The 20,446-nt window shown below is 36.5% G+C and overlaps 1 protein-coding gene across 2 annotated transcripts in view; it reads right to left on the reverse strand.

Annotated features, from left to right (window-relative positions):
* usp53a (ubiquitin specific peptidase 53a) overlaps positions 1-20,446 on the reverse strand; it is a 57,092-nt gene that overhangs the window by 16,950 nt on the left and 19,696 nt on the right. For both annotated transcript variants that reach the window (XM_079589426.1, XM_079589427.1), the window contains exons 4-13: positions 18,870-18,962; positions 18,631-18,765; positions 16,682-16,795; positions 15,718-15,800; positions 15,475-15,574; positions 14,390-14,536; positions 12,043-12,192; positions 9,221-9,389; positions 5,295-5,444; positions 1,652-1,780 (exon numbers count right to left, since the gene is read on the reverse strand). In XM_079589426.1, coding sequence (XP_079445552.1) covers positions 1,652-1,780; positions 5,295-5,444; positions 9,221-9,389; positions 12,043-12,192; positions 14,390-14,536; positions 15,475-15,574; positions 15,718-15,800; positions 16,682-16,795; positions 18,631-18,765; positions 18,870-18,962 — 1,270 coding nt within the window. The remainder of the gene's footprint in view (positions 1-1,651; positions 1,781-5,294; positions 5,445-9,220; positions 9,390-12,042; positions 12,193-14,389; positions 14,537-15,474; positions 15,575-15,717; positions 15,801-16,681; positions 16,796-18,630; positions 18,766-18,869; positions 18,963-20,446) is intronic.

A 20,446-nucleotide genomic window follows, 5' to 3' on the forward strand; every position in this document is an offset into this window, starting at 1 on the left:
CTTCAGAAGGCCTTTATTAACCCCTGGAGCAGTATGGATTATTTTTATGATGGATGGATGAGCTCTTTTTGGGGTTCAAAATCTCAGGGACTATTCACTCCCACTATAAAGCTTGGAAGAGCCAGATTATTTTTTAATATAACTCAATATTATAAGAAGAAAGTCATATACACCTAGCATGGCTTGATGGTGAGTAAATTATGGGATCATTTTATTTTTTGGATGAACTAACCCACTCTTTTCCATGTAATGAAGCCAAATTCCTCCTTTTGTATTCCACATAAAAAGCAAGCCATACGAGTTAGGAATGAAATGAGGGTGAGTAAATCATTTTTATTTCCGAATTATTCCTTTGAGCTCATACTTGTCTTTGAAGCAAACACACTCGTCAGACAAACAACTGATGTCCTTACTTTTCAGCAAGCAATCTTTTCTAAAACAAATGACTTGATCTGATGAACATGTTTCATTAGAAAGGCTCCAGCAAAGCCTTTACGGCCCTTTAAATGAGTATCTCTGACCTCATCCAGCATTAGTGTGGTTATGCAAGTGGTGCATAGTATGAAAAAAACAACAACTATGGAAGTCAATGGGGTCCATCAACTGTCTGGTTACCGACAATCTTCAAAATATCTTTTGTGTTCAGCAGAAGAAAGAATTTTCATTAAGTCAACTATTCCTTTAAATGGTAAAGCTTGCCCTCTTGAACAATGCAGTTAAACTAAACGTACTAAGCAAACTTTGTACGAAGCTGAAACAACCTCAACACTAACAACAACAGTGTAAAAGTGTAGTTCCTGGCACATTTCTGACAAAATTTGATCAAACCTCTCATCTACCCCTTCTTTGCCTTTGCCCTTCTTAAAAAAATATTCAAATGATCTTACGTGGACTTACTTTTCAAACTTACTCTTACTTGAGAGCCATATTCTTTTTCAGAACATCTACATTCTGATTCACCCAGTTTGACGCATTATTAATTTGAGCTAAAAAAAAAAAAAAAAAAAAGAGCTGGTCGCTCAGCGCAAGCTAGACTGAGGAACCGTTACAGAGATTACAATACTCAGCGTGAGGATGGAGCACACGTCAGAAGTAATCTGTGTTTTTAACACTTCTCGCTGACCCCGGGTTACATAAGGACCAGCAGAGCACTGTGAGCTAGTTTATTCCACTCCAAAGCTCTGCTAAAAGCCCGGAGTGTAACAACCACACATATGTGCTTCTCTAAGGAGGACGGAGAAAATATTTAAAGAGGACCTATTATTATTATTTTTTCTCATTTTAAACACTCTTTAGGTGTGTAATGTTGCTGTTTGAGCATCAAAAAGGTGTGCAAAGTTACAAAGCACAGTCACTCCAAAAGGAGTTATTCTCTATATCAGTAAACACCTGAAAGACCTCCATTACAGTGTGATGAAACTCGCAGTTATGGTAAGGGACAATTCCGAAACACGCTTGAAACGGTTGTCCAAAAACAGCACACTGGTCCAGATGACCAATCAGAGCACATTACACTTTTCAGAAGGAGGGGCTTCATAGAGACAAGAACTAAACAGTGTTACTGACAGACTGGGAAGAGAGGTGCTGCAACAATGCCTGGTGTTTCATTGAAATATGTGTACATAAAACGGTCAAAATGTAACATGCATACCCCGGTTCCGCAGTGTTTCTGGTCTTGTCTGTGACCGGTCCGAGTCCTTCTTGATAAGGTTGATGCTTTCTTTCGGCAGCTCCCTTAAAATCTCTCTAAATCGACTCTTTGGATCCACGTTCATCTTGACTGTAAGACAAACAACACGGATGTGGTTAAATGCAGCACTTTCACTAGAGATATATCTCTACAAATTGAAGCAATAGTTTATTATTAAAATGTACTGTTCCAGAAAAATCCCACTAAATGAGAGAATGGAGGTACCTCAGAGGTATTAAAAACTATATAGCTTGAATTCATTAGCTTTACTATAAATGATCATATATCAAGGTCTAAATCTAGCACTTCTTCTACAGGAATTCTGAAATGTTAATGCAGCCATTAAAAAAAACTGTCAAGTATGTTTTATGGGTCAGCTGTAAAATCCATATGCAGCACCCTTCAAATAAAGCATTAGAGTACACTTGAAGTTAAGGATCATTGGGATGGTGAAAGAAAGTGTGGCCTCTGCACTCTCTAAATACACCCCTGAGGCTTCTGGGAAGGACAGTAGAGCCTTAACGGCAATCAATGTGTGTGTGTTTCAGATTTTTTTTTTTTTTTTTTTTTGCTGTGCTGGAGGAGAAAAGCAGTGAAGTGTTACAAGAGAGCTAAAGAGTGAGAGAGAGACAGATAACAAAAAGAGAAAGGACATTTCTTGCCCTCAAACACACAGCAGTCACATAACGGTCACTTAGCGAGGGGTTGTACAGCTGAAAAAAAATCAGCGATCGCATCTTACATTCCAGAACATACTTAAAAGATACAGATCTCCTTCTGAAGTTTGTAAAGTTTACTCGAACAGTGGCCCCAAGACTTACTTGGACATCTAAGCCACATTAAAAACGAAACAAAATGCTGTATATTATGAATATTGTTGCTTTTGTTCCTCTTTTTCCATGTCGCTTAGGATAAAAAAAGCACCTGAAAGCTAAATGCATAAATGTAAAACAAAAACAAAAAACAAAGCCAAACATTGTATATAACGAATATTGATTGTTGAGTTTGTTCCTCTTTTACAAGTCGCTTAGGATAAAAGCATCTGCTAAATGCATAAATGTAAAACAAAACAAAGCCAAACGTTGTATATAACGAATATTGATTGTTGCGTTTGTTCCTTTTTTACATGTCGCTTAGGATAAAAGCGTCTGCTAAATGCATAAATGTAAAACAAAACAAAGCCAAACATTGTATATAACATATATTGTTGCATTTGTTCCTCTTTTGCAAGTCGCTTAGGATAAAAGCATCTGCTAAATGCATAAATGTAAAACAAAACAAAAAAACAAAGCCAAACATTGTATATAACAAATATTGATTGTTGCGTTTGTTCCTCTTACAAGCCACTTAGGATAAAAGCGTCTGTTAAACAAAACAGTAAAACAAAGTCAAATCAAACTAAACCAAACCCCAAAAAACAAAACAAAAAAGACAAAACCCCAAAAAACAATCAAAGAAAACAAAACAAAGTTTCTGAGAAAAACTATTTGACATTGTTTTATAATCAAATGCAGTGGCATTCATACATGTGTGATTTAGGAATACATTCTTTCTGGGGCCACTATATATTAGATTCAGACTGCCTAAAAATACTGTCAAAACAAATGTAAACGTGTCCATGAAATAAACGTATTGCAATGACTTGGCACAAACTGGCAGTGTAAGTTAATGTCACATTATATTAAAACCTGAATCGCTGAGGACAATAATAAAAGACTCATTTTGCACGACTTTATAAGCTACTTCCCCAAGCCAAAGGGAATATTTTCACTGCCTAAGGACAGAAAGCCATTACAAAGTTGATCTAAGAGCTTTTAGTGGAGAGCAAACTTCAGCAATAAAAAGAGAGCCATTATGGTTTGTAATAAGAGTGGAATGTGGGCTACTGGAGCACGAGGCGATACGTCTTTCTTGTCTGTCTTTCTTCAAACATCCCGTACTTCTCTCTGATCCTCTGGGTATTAAGACACTTTGCGGGGGAACAGTGTTGCCTCCAACAGAGAACATTTCGACCACTGCACCGTTCATGAAAAAGGCATGAGATTTGAGATGGCTGGAACAGGTAAATCAAGGTAATTCTTGGGTATTTTGGGTCTTTTGTTTTAAGGACACAATCTTGAGAAGGGACATTTGTTCTTGCCTTTTAAAGAGGAAGAAATATTTGTCCCTCTGTTGTAACTAGGACTGCACGATTAATCAAATTAGCATAGAAATCGTGATATTATCTTGTGAGGTTTTTAATTATCCTGTTAACTGTCAGAGTAGCAGGACACTCAGGGAAATAAGTCAATAAAAAAAAAAACGTGCTATCATATATTTTAGTAATCATCATAAATTACCGGTAAGTACCATACGAAAACTTAAAACACTCAAAACTTGAAATTAGACATTGCCAGGGTTCCCACACCTTGGTTAACCTCAAATTCAAGGACCTTTCAAAGACTTTCCAAGTCCAATAGCCTAAAATTCAAGGACCTAACCCTCTGGTCATCTTCATTTAGGGGTCACACTTGGCTCGGTCACGGTCAAAAGTGACCGAAGCCTTGACATGCAACTTCTTTTTCCCCCCCAGGAAAACCAATGTAATATATTTTTGTTCAATAATATTTTTTGATTATTTAGAATTTTGAAGGGATTTTATGATACTACGCAATATTTATACCATTTTCATGAGCTATTTTTTTTCCATTTGAACTAATATATATATATATATATATATATATATATATATAAAAATATATATATATTTTCACATTTCACATTAAAAGTGGAAGCCTTTAAAAAAAATGTTTGAAGTGAGAAAAGTGCCATTTGGAGGCGTTAAAAAAATAAAAACTTGTAATGTCCTGTAACCAACTGTATAGCTCCCTATATAAACGCTAGGATGGCTTGAGGAGAAGTAAATCATGGGCTAACTTTCATTTTCAAGTGAAATTCTCTTTTAACGAAGCGCGTAACTAGCGTAAATCAAGCAAGCTAGTACGTATAGGCCACAAAGTGTTGCCGAAGTAACACATTAGCGGACCGGAGGGAATAATATGGATTTTTTTCTAGAAAACTTCTTGCACAAAATAAATTCAAGCACTTTCAAGGACTTGTATCTATTATGACCGTTTTCAAAAACTTTCCAGGGCCTTGAAATCTTTTTTTCCAATTCACAAACTTTCAAGGATTTCAAGGACCCGTGGGAACCCTGCATTGCCTTACCATGGAAACGGTACTTTAAAAACCTTTTAGCAGGCTCAATTTTTGTGATATCAACTTCAAATTTGGAACACAACTCAGTTAGACATATAGCTTTGATTTTCTAGCAAATTTAGTCAAATACACGTTCTATATAAAATAAAATAAATGTTTAGCTCAATACATTTGCTGTACAGTAAACTTATAAAGACTGCATTCATCAATTACAACCATTTAAGTTAAGATCTATGCTCAAAAGGGGGGGGGGGGGGGTGGACAATTATGAATGCAGTTGCTGCATGAAAGTGAATAATAGTCCTAGTTATAAGCATCTGTGAGTATAAGTGTGAGATGCAGTGACAGCAACTATAACATTTGAGGTGTTCATGTTATCATAAGTGTTTAGTATTGGTTTTTTCACCTGGCCCTCTGCCGCCACTGGTCTGGTTACTGCCACGACTGAACACAGAAGGAGGCTGAGACTTCTGCTTCATAGTACCGTGATTCGAGAAGAAAGCAGTCAAGTTTTCTCGAGTCAACTCCAACTTCCTACCACTCAGTATAGGAGTACCTAAGAGACAATAAAATCAAATTAAATAAAAAAAAACACAATGCTTTAAGAGCTACTGATAGTTCTTTTTTACCATCTGTTTATTTGGTAATATTTGTTTATACAGGTGAAACTCGAAAAATTACAATATCATGAAAAAGCTATTTTTATATTAGAAACTAATATATTATATAGACTCATTACATGCAAAGTGAGATATTTCAAGCCTTTATTTGTTATAATTTTGATGATTATGGCTTACAGCTTATGAAAACCTTTTCACAATATTCTAATTTTGAATTTGGGGTTTTCATAAGCCTGTAAAGCCATACTCATCAAAATTATAACAAATAAAGGCTTGAAATATCTCACTTTGCATGTAATGAGTCTATATAATATATTAGTTTCACCTTTTAAGTTGAATTACTGAAATAAATGAACTTTTGCACGATATTCTAATTTTTCGAGTTCCACCTGTACTATGTATATTACAACACAAATGTGCAGTGATTGGGATCTCAGTAAAACTAAAAATTGAAAGAGGCAGAGAGGAAGGGAAGGAAGCAAGAAAACACCCACAGCTTTCAAAGGCTCTAACTTGTATTCATTATGATTTAATTTTGCACTATAATTTATGAAGATTTTCAGTAAAATAAGAAAACAGGCTCTAACGCCTAAACACACGGATTTGACTAAATATCCATCATATGTTTAACAATTTGAAGAAACAATATAGCTATTTCTAAATGAATTTGTTTTGTAGTGAATCATCATTGTAAGTGGTGCAAGGTTTACTACCAATGCTAGTGGAACTTGTCAAGCATTGATTTAGGATTCAAGATTTTATTCGTCACGTACACCGTTACATACAGATTACAACTTACAACTTGCAGTGAAATGCAAACACTGAATTGCATATGCATTGGCTAATACACAGAATCTAAAAATAGCAAACAACGGTCAATTGGTGCTAATCGATACTAGCATTAGACAGATTCACACTGACATTATCCTCTCTCCTAACAACAACAGACTTTTGAAGAAATGAAACCAGGTAAATCAAGGCAACACAAATTCTTGGGTATTTTGGGTCTTGTTTAAGGACACAATCTTGAGTAGGGATATTTGTTCTTGCCTTTCAAAGAGGAAAAAACATTTGTCACTATGATGTAACTAGGGCTGCACAATAAATTAGAATAGAAATTGTGATATTATCGTGTGAGGTTTTTTACAGATATGCGACTTGTAATTAGCCAGTTAACTGTCAGTGTCCCGGTAGCGGAACAACTTTATTATATTTTGTGGGACCCTATATTTTGAGCAGCATTTTTTGAGACAGTCGCCATCAGAAATTTGGAGCTGTCAATCGATTCAATAATTAATGGATGAATAAAAAAAAAAATGAAACGTCAAATGCATTGTTAAATGCGTTAAAAAAGGAATTATTTAATATTACTGTTCGTTATATTTGAATTTAATAAAATTAGTGGTCGACCGATATATCGGCTGATACTTGGCATTTTTAAAACACCGGCCGATACATTTTTCTGATTTGCCGATGTCTTAGAAGTGGGACCTTCATTTTTATGAGCGGCACTGAGAACGGCAGCGCCTGATAGCTCTCACAATCTCAGTCTTCATTAGTTTACGGTCTCTGTTTAACAGTCATCTCTAATACATTATTAGACAGAACTGTTAAACAAAGAAAGTGAACGGTATGCGAAAAAGTAAAGCGTTTTCTTTTATATTATTAGTAAAAGAAAAAGACAATTATGCTATAATACTTTCTAAATTAACCGTCAACGTTCAGCAATATACGCATCTATATCCTTTAAACAAATCTCGGAATATCTAATAAACATTTAATTTCACAAACCTTGCAGATTAAATCAAATCCAGCTGTGAGATCTTGTGAAGTGTGCATTTGTAGCCTGCATAAACGTGTCGCTGTGTGTCACGTGTGAAGTGAATGTGGACAGAGTATAGTCCACTATAGTCCACTGGAGACGTGATCGACAAACTTGAAATCCTTCGTTTTAAAATGTGCAGCGCTATCTCTACTTTCCCACTGTGTCATTGGTTTCAAAGTGTGCTGTATGTAAAATTAGTGTTACCTTGTCTTTATTTTAAAATAAATATGATTACCAGGGCGCACGAAATTACCAGATTACTGAGTGTTACAGTGTTTACTTCCTTTTACTGTTTACTACTCATATATTTTTAAACAATTTCTTTATTTGTGAAAAATACTGTTATAGGATTGCGAATTCAAGAAGTTGCCATATAATGCTGAAGCCATTAGATGTTTATTTTAAAATGTATATATAATTGATTAAATACTGATTTATTTATATGATTTATATATATTTTTATATAAAATATCTAGGGATGTCCCGATACCACTTTTTCCAGACCGAGTCCGATACCGATACTTTCATTTTTGGTACTCGCCGATACCGATACCTGTATTTTTCATTTTCAATACATTTTTAATTCATGCATTTGTATATGCATTTTTAAATGTATTGGTAGAGAAACCAAAAGAATATCAATCATATTAGTTGTTTATTAAATTTAAACTTAATTTGATCATCAAATATATATTTAATGCACTGCTTAATGCACTGCATATTCATTACTGTATAAATTAAATATAGATGGATCTTTTTGTAAAGTTAAAAAAAGGTAGCATATTTAGTCAAGAGCAGTGAGTCATTTATTTGTCCTTTGTTTGATAAACATTAAAACACAGCAGCAGATTAATTAAACTGCTGCACCTTTAAGACCGAACGCACGGACCCCATTTGAATATACCGTCTACGTTCACTTGAGATATAACAGACTTTGTTTATTAGGATACTCGCCAAGACGGGCGTTTTTACATAGTTTTGTGTGAATTCATCCGTACAAGCGCAAGACGTGAAAGACTTCAATTCAGTATTCGCGCGCTGAGACGCTGGTTTTCAGGGGCGTGCGCTTTGGATGTTTGAAGTTCATGTAACTTCTTGACCTGCAAATGTCCTGTAATAATGCAGGCAACCACTCGTTAAACATAAATAATGTAACAGTTCATGTTATACTTACATATAAGATTTAGTTTTAATCCAAAAAACACGTGCTGAGTGAACGATCAGCAATCAAGACCATTCAACAGAAGTTTTCTCTCGCTCTCTCTCTCTTAATGGTCAGTTAACGTTAATAATAAGCTACATGCCTCGTTTTACTTTCTTTGCCATTGACATCCGACTGAACTACAAACTTTCCACTGACGTCTGATGCGCTCGACCAACTCGCGCGTCTGTGCAGGGGCGCGCTCAATCCACTGCACGTTTTCTCTTATCAGCTCGCGCACCACAGCTATATAGGCTTTACTATATTCTGTTTAATATCTCAATAATAAGATATATTTACTTCATAAACAGCCTTCCTTTTTATCCCCATTATAATTTCTGTTATCAGTGTTTCTTTGTCTGGACACAAACACTGTACACACGCTGCCTGGTATCGGTTGCTGGTTTCGGGGCATATTTACGAGTATGAGTACATGAGCTCAGTATCGGGCCCGATACTGGTATCGGTGCATCCCTAAAAATATCGGTCAACCACTAAATAAAATAACATGTTTACTAACAGCTGTGATCTCTACTTTTTTTTTTTTCACTGGCAACAAAAGGAGTTTCAAAATATGTCAAAGCAGAATCAACTGCTGTGTCTGAGAAAGTTTTTTTTTTTTTTTTTTAACATTTGTGTGTTGAATTTACCTGAATACAATAGAACAGTATTAAAAGGTTTTCTACCTGGTGCGTCTCCATTTATTGGGCTCTTATTTTGTCCGGAACTGCTGTTGCTCCGCTGGGCCTCGTCTGTTATCACAGAACTGCCATCGGGGTTAGTGTAGAACAAAAGCAAAGGCTGGAAGTGACCTTTGATGCATTTGGTGACCACATCTTTCCACCTGGGTCCCACCTATTCAAAATAAATAAATTAAAGTTATACACTTCTTTAGTATCGTTAGTAAAGTACATCTGTGAAACAGACAGCAATGAAAAAGTGATTATTATTAGACGTGAAGGCATGCGTGCCTCAGGGAGGCTTAGGTAAGAGTACGCAGGTTGTACAACAAAGTCTCTCCAGGCAAACAGATGTAACCTTCCTCCTTAATTAACAGACAGAAGAGAAAGAAAGAAAGAGCGAGCACGCGAGAGAGTGAAAAGCAGGAAGTCAGAAAGCAGGATGTGGACGCAGTTATTCACATTGAAGAAAAAATTATCTGAACAGTCAAAAGCAACCCAGGCTCATTGGAAGATTTCCGCAATATTATAATATGTTGTGTCTTGCATGTTTCACGACATTAAAATGTCCACTGAGTGGCCCATGTTCAGTTTTATCCAAAACATATAAACGTGAATCTGGCAACGTTTTATTATGTTGGTTATTGTATGTATCGCAAAATTGTTGAATAAAGTCGTTATTTTTGCGGGGTTTTCCGCACAAAAAGTATTCTCGTCGCTTCATAACGTTAAGGTTGAACCGCTGTAGTCACATGGACTGTTAACAATGTCTTTACTACCTTTCTGGGCCTTGAAAGTTGCAATGACATTGCTGTCTATGGAGGGATCAGAAAGCTGTCGGATTTCATCAAAAGCTTAATTTGTGTTCCAAAGATAAACGGGTTTGGAACGACACGAGGGTGAGCAATTAATGACAGAATTTTCATTTTTGGGTGAACTAACCCTTTAAACAGATGTGTTAACGTGACACAAAAAACACATTTTCGCTTGCTTGTACTAGAGGTCTGCAATCCCAGAGTGAGGCCCGGGAAAAGTTTGGAATTGCTGACTGATGGTGTGCGAGGGAAGATACTGATGTGTGTGTGGGAAGCGGGAAAAAGTAATGACCTGTGGGCTCCCGCAAAATATAATTATCTAATAATAACAGCACGCACAAGTCTGTCACTGGTGATCTAAAGCGTTGTGTGTGGGAAAAAAAAATCCTATAGCAGCGGAACGAGACAGAATCTAGACCTCTTCCTACAGGCTTTCGTCAACGGGAACAGAAGTAAACGTGAAAGTTTCAGGCAGGAGCGGGACCTTTTATCGGGACTCATGTTTCACGGGAGTACTACTCGAGCGCTCCACATCGCAAGTGCAATGTTATACCAGGTGAGCTACGTATCAAGTTTGCCATGTCAGAAAAGCCAAACATGGAGCTGGTTATGGGATGTAAACATCAAAATAAATTAATGGTAAAATGTCATAACATTGTTTTTGAAGTCATACATAGCAAAGGTTTTGAGGTCAAAACATCTTACTGTGCGAGAAACCACGTGAAAATAAGTCTTTATTAATCGATAATCTGGCCCAGTTATCATAATTTGTCTGAAAAGGAATAAAAAGTTGTTGCTGTTTTATTGCCTCTAGTGTTCATTTCATCTGGAAACTGCAGTGATTTGTATGTATTAGTAAGTTTGAGTTTTGCAAACATGTAAGTAGAGGAATGTTTTTCCAATGAGCCTGTGTTGGTCAAAATGCAAAGCAAAAAAGAGCAGGGACGATTGTAAAGGAGATTAATTAAGATATGCTTAAAAAAAAAAACTAAATCAACAAAACAGCTGTAATTAAGTTAAGGGATGTGGAAAAAAAAAAGAATGTGATAAGTTCTGCTAAAATATGATATTTCTCTATACTGTAAGTCAGCACACAAACATCTACTGTAATGCACATACTGTGTGTGTGTGTGTGTGTGTGTGTGTGTGTGTGTGTGTGTGTGTGTGTTTTTGAGGGTGATCCATCTTGGCGGCAGCGACGGGCACCACTAGCCCAGTGAGAGCTGAAGTGCACACGCAAGCAGAAGTCGCACACTACTGACAGATAGATGAAGAGATACGGGCCATGCACCACTACACTGGATCTCCACTTTTTTTTTCACTCCTGCTGGCTGCCTATCCAAATCTTTTATTTGGTGGTAATTAGTGGCCGTTTAGACCGTTTACTTAATAGTGACTGTTTAGGCAGGTAATAATGAGGTAATGAGTGTTTGCTTTGTGATTACATAAATCAAAGTAAAGTTAACTACGCTTTAAAATAATATTTTTAACGTACAAATAGAATGACAATAACATGTTGACCTCAAAATCAAGAGACAAATATATTTTGCATAAAGAAAAAGGCAGTAATTTAAAGATTTGGTGAAGAAACATTCACAGTAAAAATAAAACCGATTATTGGAGTAAGTTTAACAAGGATTTACACAAGTAACACATTTACATCAATGTGTTACTTGTGGTTTCTTTGTAATTAATGGTGAAATTTGAAACCAGTTTCAAATTAAATCAACCAAATTATTTTTCAGTGAACTATTAACTCTTTGAGCGAGTGTGAGAAAGGAGGAAACAGTTGCAGTGTCAAGTTACAGGATGTAAAACAGATATAGCGATCATGTGATCAGTGGAAATTGTATAAATGTTTAGATATTTAAATGTGTGGACGGAGGGAATGTTTGATTAATAACGCGCATCACCAGTGCCAGGACTGCTGGGTAGTTGCTAGAATTATGAATAGTAAATGTGTAAATATATAGACAAAAGGACTCAATCCATAACAGGCAAGTATAGTCTTACCTCTTTAACATTGGCATCATCAAAGAAAACCCATTTGGATGATTTGGTGTGGTAGGCAAAGGCACAATAATGTCTGCTGGAGTAACAGATCATTCCCACCAATAGCAGCTCACTCTTCTTCGCACGTTCGTCTGTGACACGATAAAAGAGCTGCAAACACAAATGCGTTTATTTAGACAATCATAACACAACCCCAAAATCATTAACACTTCACAATAACTTAAGTTAATGCAACATTAAGTCATCATTTATACAACCTCATATCTTCCAAACCTGTATAATTTCCTTTCTCCAGTCAAACACAAAAGGAGATGTTAGACAGGACGTTTATTAAGTTTCTTTTTTTTTCCATTTAGAGAAAACGGATGGTGACCAAGAGCTGTCGAAATCCCAAAATGAAAAAAAAAAAAAAAAAAAGCGCTTTAGAAGTACCACAATTCTTAATACTTCCAGTCTGTTTTGGAGCTCGACAGTCCATTGTCAAAACGTACTTTTATTTGTGCACACATGAGCAGCATAAACATCCAACTAAACATCTTTTGTGTTCCACAAAAGAAAAAAACAAAGAAAAATCACAAGTCTAGAATGACACGAGTAAACGATTGCATATTCATAATTTCTGGGTGCACGTTTACAGCAGTTTCATGTGCTAGACTGCCGTCTTCTGAGAAAAATCAAAGAGTCTATAGAACTAGAAAGCAGAAGTAGGTGAAAAAACACAAAAGTATGCATTGGCTGAAACAAGTTTAAATAAAGCAGCTATTGCATAACCAACACTTGCTCCTCCACCCCTGATTCCTGAATAGCTGGTTTTCTTCGGAGGCTCGAGAAACAATGGATTGCAGGCAGGCGGGGAGCTATTTTCCTCTAAAGTCTCCAACATCACATGGAGAACTAGGGAATGAATTAAAGCCTTTGTACTTGTCCAGGGGGTTTCGGCTGAGACTAATCCAACTGGAGGATGGTAAGGTGGAAGTGGGCGAAAAGTAGAATGAAAGCTATTTAGCATCTGTGACAATTTGGTGTAAAAGAACTGATTCTTCCAATCTAGATCTTCGATGCCAAACCAAATTCCCAATGCTTGTTTGGACAGCTCTATAAGGACATATGTAAGGTCACCTACAGATACATTTTAACATCTGAAATGCATACAGCTGCACAAACAGAACGGCCATCTGGTGGAAAACAGTTCTCAAACATGGCTTTATACTCCCACATGAGGCTGGTTATGAAGGCCGTCTACACACTCGGACGCCAGATGACCTTCCACTGTAGTGGCTTTCTGGTCATCAAGCGTGGGCTACGCAGTCACTGATGCAGTTACACAACCTCAGTCTTACGAAGAGGATAAACTCCTACTTTATTTCATACATATGTTCCAAGGCACCACCATAAATCGGCCTCGATGACACCAGCACCAGATGTGCTATAAAAATAAATAACTGAAAAAGAGTAACCGTGGTGAGGTCAGAGGCTTTTTATAGCCATTTAATCTGGATGGAGGCTTCCTGTGAATTCTATATTTTATATAACAGCCAGGAATAAGATGTTTCTTATTGGATTTCCCCACAACGACTCAGTCTTCAATGACATATAAACGAGTAACCTACAAGTTGATTAGAAGATTCTTGTAAATTTAGGTCACCTATTTCCCAAGCGTGGAATATGGAAAATATTCTTCTTACCAACTATCATATTTTTTATCTGGCAAGAAAAAAAGTACCATTGTAATGCGTTCACACATGCATCATGGTAACTCCATGGGATTGATTGGATTCGTTAATGCACATATAAAGGGATTCTTCAACAACAACAACAAAAATCAAACCTGTATGACATAAACAGTTTTGGTTACCTTTGACTTCTATTGCATGGAAATAATGTTTTTTTGTTTTTTTTTTCACAATAGAAAGAAAGTCTTGCAAGTTTAGAATGACACAAGGGTAAATAAATGACAGAATTGTAATTTTTGAGTTAACTATCCCTTTAAAAACCGTCAATGTTATTTGAATATGGTATTAATCAGTATTGTAGTACATACCATGGTACACCAGCCACCATACTTAGTAAGTAAAACTGAAGACTTTATTCCATTCTCAACACATTCAAATTTATACCAAATTGACATTTGAAAGAACCTTGTAAAGTATAATCAAATGTGACCAATCTGGAAGTAAATTAAAATGTTATTTTTCGTTCAAATCTTTTATTCTGTCTATGTTTTACAAAGCATTGTTTCATGATCCCCTGGATGTAGATTGATTCTTTAGGACGGGGTCAAGCACCTTTCTGAAATGAACCAGGTGGAGCAGAGTGTTTGAGAAGGTTTGCTAGACTGCATTCTTACCCCTGAGAGGTTGAGGTGTGGTCCGAGAGATCGGAGGACGTCTTCAGTGAGGTCTGAATGTTCCGAGTCCCACACAAATCCAATGGTCACGATTTCTGGAGAGTTCATCAGCACGCGCCGGATCTTGATTCTCTGACCACAGTCACTCTATTGAAGGGACAGCGATAAAACAGAATTATTTATTTGTTTGTTTTTTAACTGTTTTTGTGTGTGTATCTTTAAATGCAAATGAGCTGCTGCTCCCCGCCCCCTTTTCCAGAAGAGGGTGGAGCCAACAACAAACTAAACATCTGTTTGCTTTTGATAATCATCTCTATCATGGTTACGCTCACATGACATTGCAGTTCTTTGTCATCATGAAAGTTTATCAGTTTAAACTGATACTGTGACATCCCAATGGATGCATTCCTGAACGGCTCATTTGAGGAACCGTTTCTGATTTACGTGGAAAATAGCAAACAGAGTGGATGTATTTTTACCATAACAGGGTGGTTGTGTACACACTGCGGACACATAATTATGTTCAAAAACAATGTAAAAGTGAAATTTGCTTTATATGTCCCCTTTAAATGCGTCTATGTCGTTTTTATGATTTAATTTGAACTATTTCAGCAGTTCAGCTAAACTAAATGCCTTGGCGACTACCTTAAAATAAGTGATATTTTAAAAATATATATTTTTATTTCAGTTAATGTTCATTTTAATGAATTACTTTTTTTTTTTTTAAAGGTTTTAGTTTTAGTTAACTATAACCCTGTTTTTACCAAACATTTCATTACTTTAATGAGATGCATGCTTCTGACAGTGACTAGTACGATGTAACTTCCTACTTCACCTGTTTAAAAATGCAGAATGAGTTGATATGCGAGAGGAACGTTCCGGTCTCATGTTTCATCTTGCCGTCACATAGAGGTGTTACACTTGCAGAATATCAGATAAGAAGGGTATGTGTGTTTGTCCTTGTGTGTGCGCTTAATGACTTCACATTACTGAAAGAGCCATCATATCAGTGCATGATGATGTCCTCTAAGGGCTAAAAGCTCTAGTAAATTCGACATTATTAATCAACATTACCAGACACCTACCGGACAGTTACGCATATCTCCAACTGTGCTGGCGGCTTGTAGCAACTCCCCAAACATATCAGGGCGCATCCTTTCATCTCTCATCTCGGAGGCTTGTTGGCTGAAGTGCAAAGAAAGAGAAACCGAGATTTAAAAAAAAAAGAAGCTATTTGATAACAGAAGTTTCAGGTATTATGATCTTTTTAGGTCAACAAAAACACGTCTCAAGTTTCTGGCATGATGGCTGGAGAGGGTCTCACTTACCAGAGGGCTGTTGTGGACACATAGTGTACAAGCTCAGTGAAGGGTAGCGGGTCGGATGATGCACCACAGCTCCTACACACCGACTGCGGGGGAACCACACACACACACACACACACACACACACTCAGTGATGCATGCTAATATATGATGTAAAGCCTTAATTACACTACTGTATGTGATGTAAGAGATGTCTCAACCCACATAAACTATGTACAACCTGAGGGTGTGACTAATTTAGAAATTCCTTATACGGGCAAAACAAGAATGAACACTTTCTTGTGTCCAAACAGCAAATCACACATTGCTTTATAGGGTGGTCTCTCGTGTACACTAAATGTACCGCGGCTTAACCACGGTTTTATGTATTATGCAATGAGTCTTTTACAGTAAAAACAGTAATATTGTGAAATAATTACTATTAAAAAAAGGTTTTCCAAAAAAATGCATTAATTCTTGTAATGCAAAGCTTCAGTGTCACATGATCCTTCAGAAATGATTCTAATATGCTGATTTACTGCTCACATTTTTTTTTGTAATTCTTTGACAACTAGAAAGTTCTAATAAACAACATTTATTTGCAATAGAAATCTTTTGTAAACTATGTAAAAGTCTTTACCGCCTCTTTTGATCAATTTGATGCATCCTTGCTGAATAAAAGTATTATTTCTTTATAAAAAATGTGATGACCAAAACGTTTAAACTAATTTATATGACACACTATATACACACACTTGTACCATGTTGTTAACGTCTAATACCATCTCAATACTTTTATAAGGGCTGTGTGTGTTCCCATGTCTCGGGAGAAGGAGAGGATCCTGAATTAGTATTCCCTACGAGTGTTCCGCCCACTGTACCCGACTGATTGAAAAGCACCGTCGCAGGATAGCGATCAATTCTCTATTACTCACAGGAGGCGCGTCTGCATGCACGTGTGTGAAGGAGTATTAAAGCGCTACAATACCTGTTCATAAAGTGCCATGGCAAACTTCTGATGAGTGATACAAGATTTGGATGTGCAGGCGTCAACATCGTCATCTGGCGCGATGTGCAGGTGAATCCTTTGTAGAATGTTCTCCTATGAAAAATACAAAAGCCTACAGTTTGTGTGTGTCAAGAGGCATTTTACACAAAAGTATATAAAACACACACACACACACACACACACACACACACACACGAAAACAATAGTTTCTTGTATTACCAGATATAAACACAATGGATTTGTTTGGGCTGGTACAATGATGCCTTGGCATTAAGTGAATGCACTCTAAAGCTTTAGTAATTTTCCCAAGCCTATTATCTGCTTAAATACACCCTTTCAAACCTGAGAACCGTGGGTACATTTAGCAGCACCAATAGCGCTAACACCAATTTGCCTTTTAAAAAGGGGGCTAGATTAATTTTCCCCAGTAAAGATTAGCTTGTTTTAAACAGTCCAAAAGCCAGGCAACCCAGACAAACAGACAAAAGCATTGTCGGGATAGCCTCTCTAGCCAAGCGCTGATAGAGAACCTGCATTGATTGTGAGAGCAGTGTGAACGCATCTGTGCACTCCAGGCTTGCTTTGATAGAGATCATTCATTGATTGTGTTGTTTAGGGGAGCACTGTAAATGGACCTTTACTGAGGTAATGAGTGACTCTCCACAGTCCTGCTGCGCTAAACAGAAATTGATTACAGGTCCCAGTACTAAGCAGGTTTACTGCAATTAGGTGGCTCTAAGAGAAATCCTGCACATACCGAATGGGTAAACATGCTTACATCAGCTTTCCAGAGACAGAGAGACAGAGAGACAGAGAGAGAGAGAGAGAGAGAGGAGAGAGAGAGAGAGAGACAGAGAGAGAGAGAGAGAGAGAGAGAGAGAGAGAGAGAGAGAGAGAGAGAGAGAGAGAGGAGAGAGAGAGAGAGAGAGAGAGAGAGAGAGAGAGAGAGAGAGAGAGAGAGAGAGAGAGAGAGATGAGAGAGAGAGAGAGAGAGAGAGAGAGAGAGAGAGAGAGAGACATTACGACAAGGGTGCATGAACTGTGCTGTGGATACTGTATATGATAATAGCATCTGAGCTTCATTTGGACATTTTTATTAAAGTTTCCAGTTTTTTAGAAAAAGACATCAATCAAAAATGACTACATTAAATTAAGCACTTGGGTTGGATATTATACACAAATGTGATAAATTGTATACAAATTTGACAGGTCACGTTGCCAAAGACTACCAACGACCTGCACAAAATAAAATAAATTATAATATGATAAATGTGATAAAGACGTTTATAAAGTCTGATTATATATTTATCTAGAAAATAATAATAATATTATTTAAGGGGATTAAGGAATTATACTAATACATAACATAGTATGTATTCCTGGCTATATCAAAATGTCTGATATGTTGCATTGATCGTAATGCACTTTTCGTTTGTTCAGTAGGTTTCTAAAGAGTATGACATAAAAAAAAACATGTATATATTAATTTTTAAATCACAAATGTTATCCTATATATTTTTTAATACTTTTATAGTATTTATTTTATTTTTATATTTACGGGTTTCATTTTAATTTAAGTTTTAGTAATAATTTTTTTTTTTAAACTTGGTATTAATTTTGTTTATAATTCTATTACGCTTTAATTTATTTTAGTTTTAGTAATTTTATAGTTTTCATCTAATGTTAATATTTTATTGCATTAAACTAAAAATATTCAGTTTTTTTAATTGAAGTTAACAACACGTATCTCAATGTTTTGTTTTGAACTTCAAAACGAAAACGATAAACGATTTCATTATATGAATTCTGAGAGATATACACATCTGTAGTGGTCATCATGCATCAGAGGGTTAAAACAAAGCTACGAAAAGTATATACTGTGTATATATATATATATATATAAATAAATCACACACAAAGACACTTACGAAGCACTCAGCAGCATCATCCATGAAGCCTAACTGAAACCGCTGCTCATCCTTAAAGGTTTCGGCCAGGGCATTACGCAGGTTATCTGAAGGTAACGCTCGCTCTCGGCTTTGCTGGAACTGACAGAATATTCCCTGCAAAACAAACATGAAGTGCTTTTTAACACCAACACAACAACTTTTTATTAAAGTAAGTATTAAATGCTGCTTTATGATGAGGAGTTTGGCCATGAGAATACCTTCAAAGCACAAAAGATGCAGGAGTCCCCCAAGCAGTAGTGGTTTGGAAGCTGACGGAGACTCCGTCTGAAGATATCGAGGTGCCAAAGCACCTAGAGTGCATGGAAATAACAGGAAATTCAGATTTAGAAATGCCTGACCTCAATGAATGACAAACATTTACTACATCTCTGCTCCAAGCTGAAATGAGCTGCCTCGCAGTCTACTTTCTACAGTGTACTTTGTGAGTACAGTGTACTTTTGAAAGTTCTACAGTGTACTTTCTACATAGGCAGCTACTTTCTAAGGGTGTGTTCACACTTCAGTTCTCTTGTTCCGAAACAAATAATGATACATTTAGTCCTGGTTTGCGTAGCATTCACACCGTCATTTTTTAAAAACTAAACCTAAATTTGCCATTTCATTTGCCATAATTTGCCGCCTACTGTTTAAAACAGCCTTCCTGTCAGAAATGAAAAAGAGGAAACTCCTCTAAATGGTGTGCATCTCCTCCAATGTATCTTTCTAAACTACTCATACTTCTGATTTTGCATGATGCTTCAAAGTGACAATCTTAAAGTCAACATCTGATGGCCATGCATTAATTGTTTTGCCTTTTCTTATTGGGAGTCATTTTGTTCTTAAAACTCTGAGAAATATGACTCATTGTCCTTGCTTGGTGGAACAGCTTAAGGGAGATTAGACTATGACAGAGGATGAGGGGTGAGAGATGTTCATCTGTGTGTGTGTGTGTGGGGACTGGCAGTGTAAGGTTACTCTTAACTCTGTCTTTCCCTTAGGCCCCAGACAACTTAGTCTGAGTATGACCTCCTCACTCCATGGTGATGAGTACAGGAACAAGATAACAGAGAGAGGAAGAGATACACTCAATCATAATGTCCACGATCCTATCCAAGAGGGAAAACTGGCTTGCAGTAACTAGCGACAAACACTGTTGTGAGCAAGATTTGGGGGTTGATGGGTGGAGTTGGGATGCCATAAATACTCTGAGGAGGAGATGACAGGTTGCTGTGGTCAGAACTCAATGTGAGTCATGAGCGAGTTGGAATGTTTAGGGGGGTGGGTGATATTTTTACGTTACTGTTGTAAGTCCAGTCGATCTGACTTTTAGATGTAGATGATAAACTAGGTAACAGTATTTCGTTTTAGACAGTGAATGTTAATAAAGCCATGTTAAATGTCATTATGTTCATGATTAAATAATATGGTAAAATGATTACCATATTCATTTACCTTAAAGTACCATTGGTAAGAATATCTATGTGGAACTGTAAATATATATACACAGTTCAAAAGTTTGGGGTCAGTAAGTTTATTTAAAGAAATTAATACTTTTATTGAGCAGGGATGCATTCATTTGATCAAAACCTACAACAAAGACATTTACTTAGTTACAAAAGATATATATTTCACACATGCTGTGTAAAATATGTATCATGGTTTCCACAAACTTAAGCACAACTGTTTTAAAAATGTATAATAATTATAAGAAATGTTTCTTGAGCAGCAAATGAGAATGATTTCTGAAGAATCATGTGACACTGAAAACTTGAGTAATGATGCTGAAAATTCAGCT

The sequence above is a fragment of the Phoxinus phoxinus genome (genome assembly GCF_949152265.1).
Source record: "Phoxinus phoxinus genome assembly, chromosome: 2".
Lineage (NCBI taxonomy): Eukaryota > Metazoa > Chordata > Actinopteri > Cypriniformes > Leuciscidae > Phoxinus > Phoxinus phoxinus.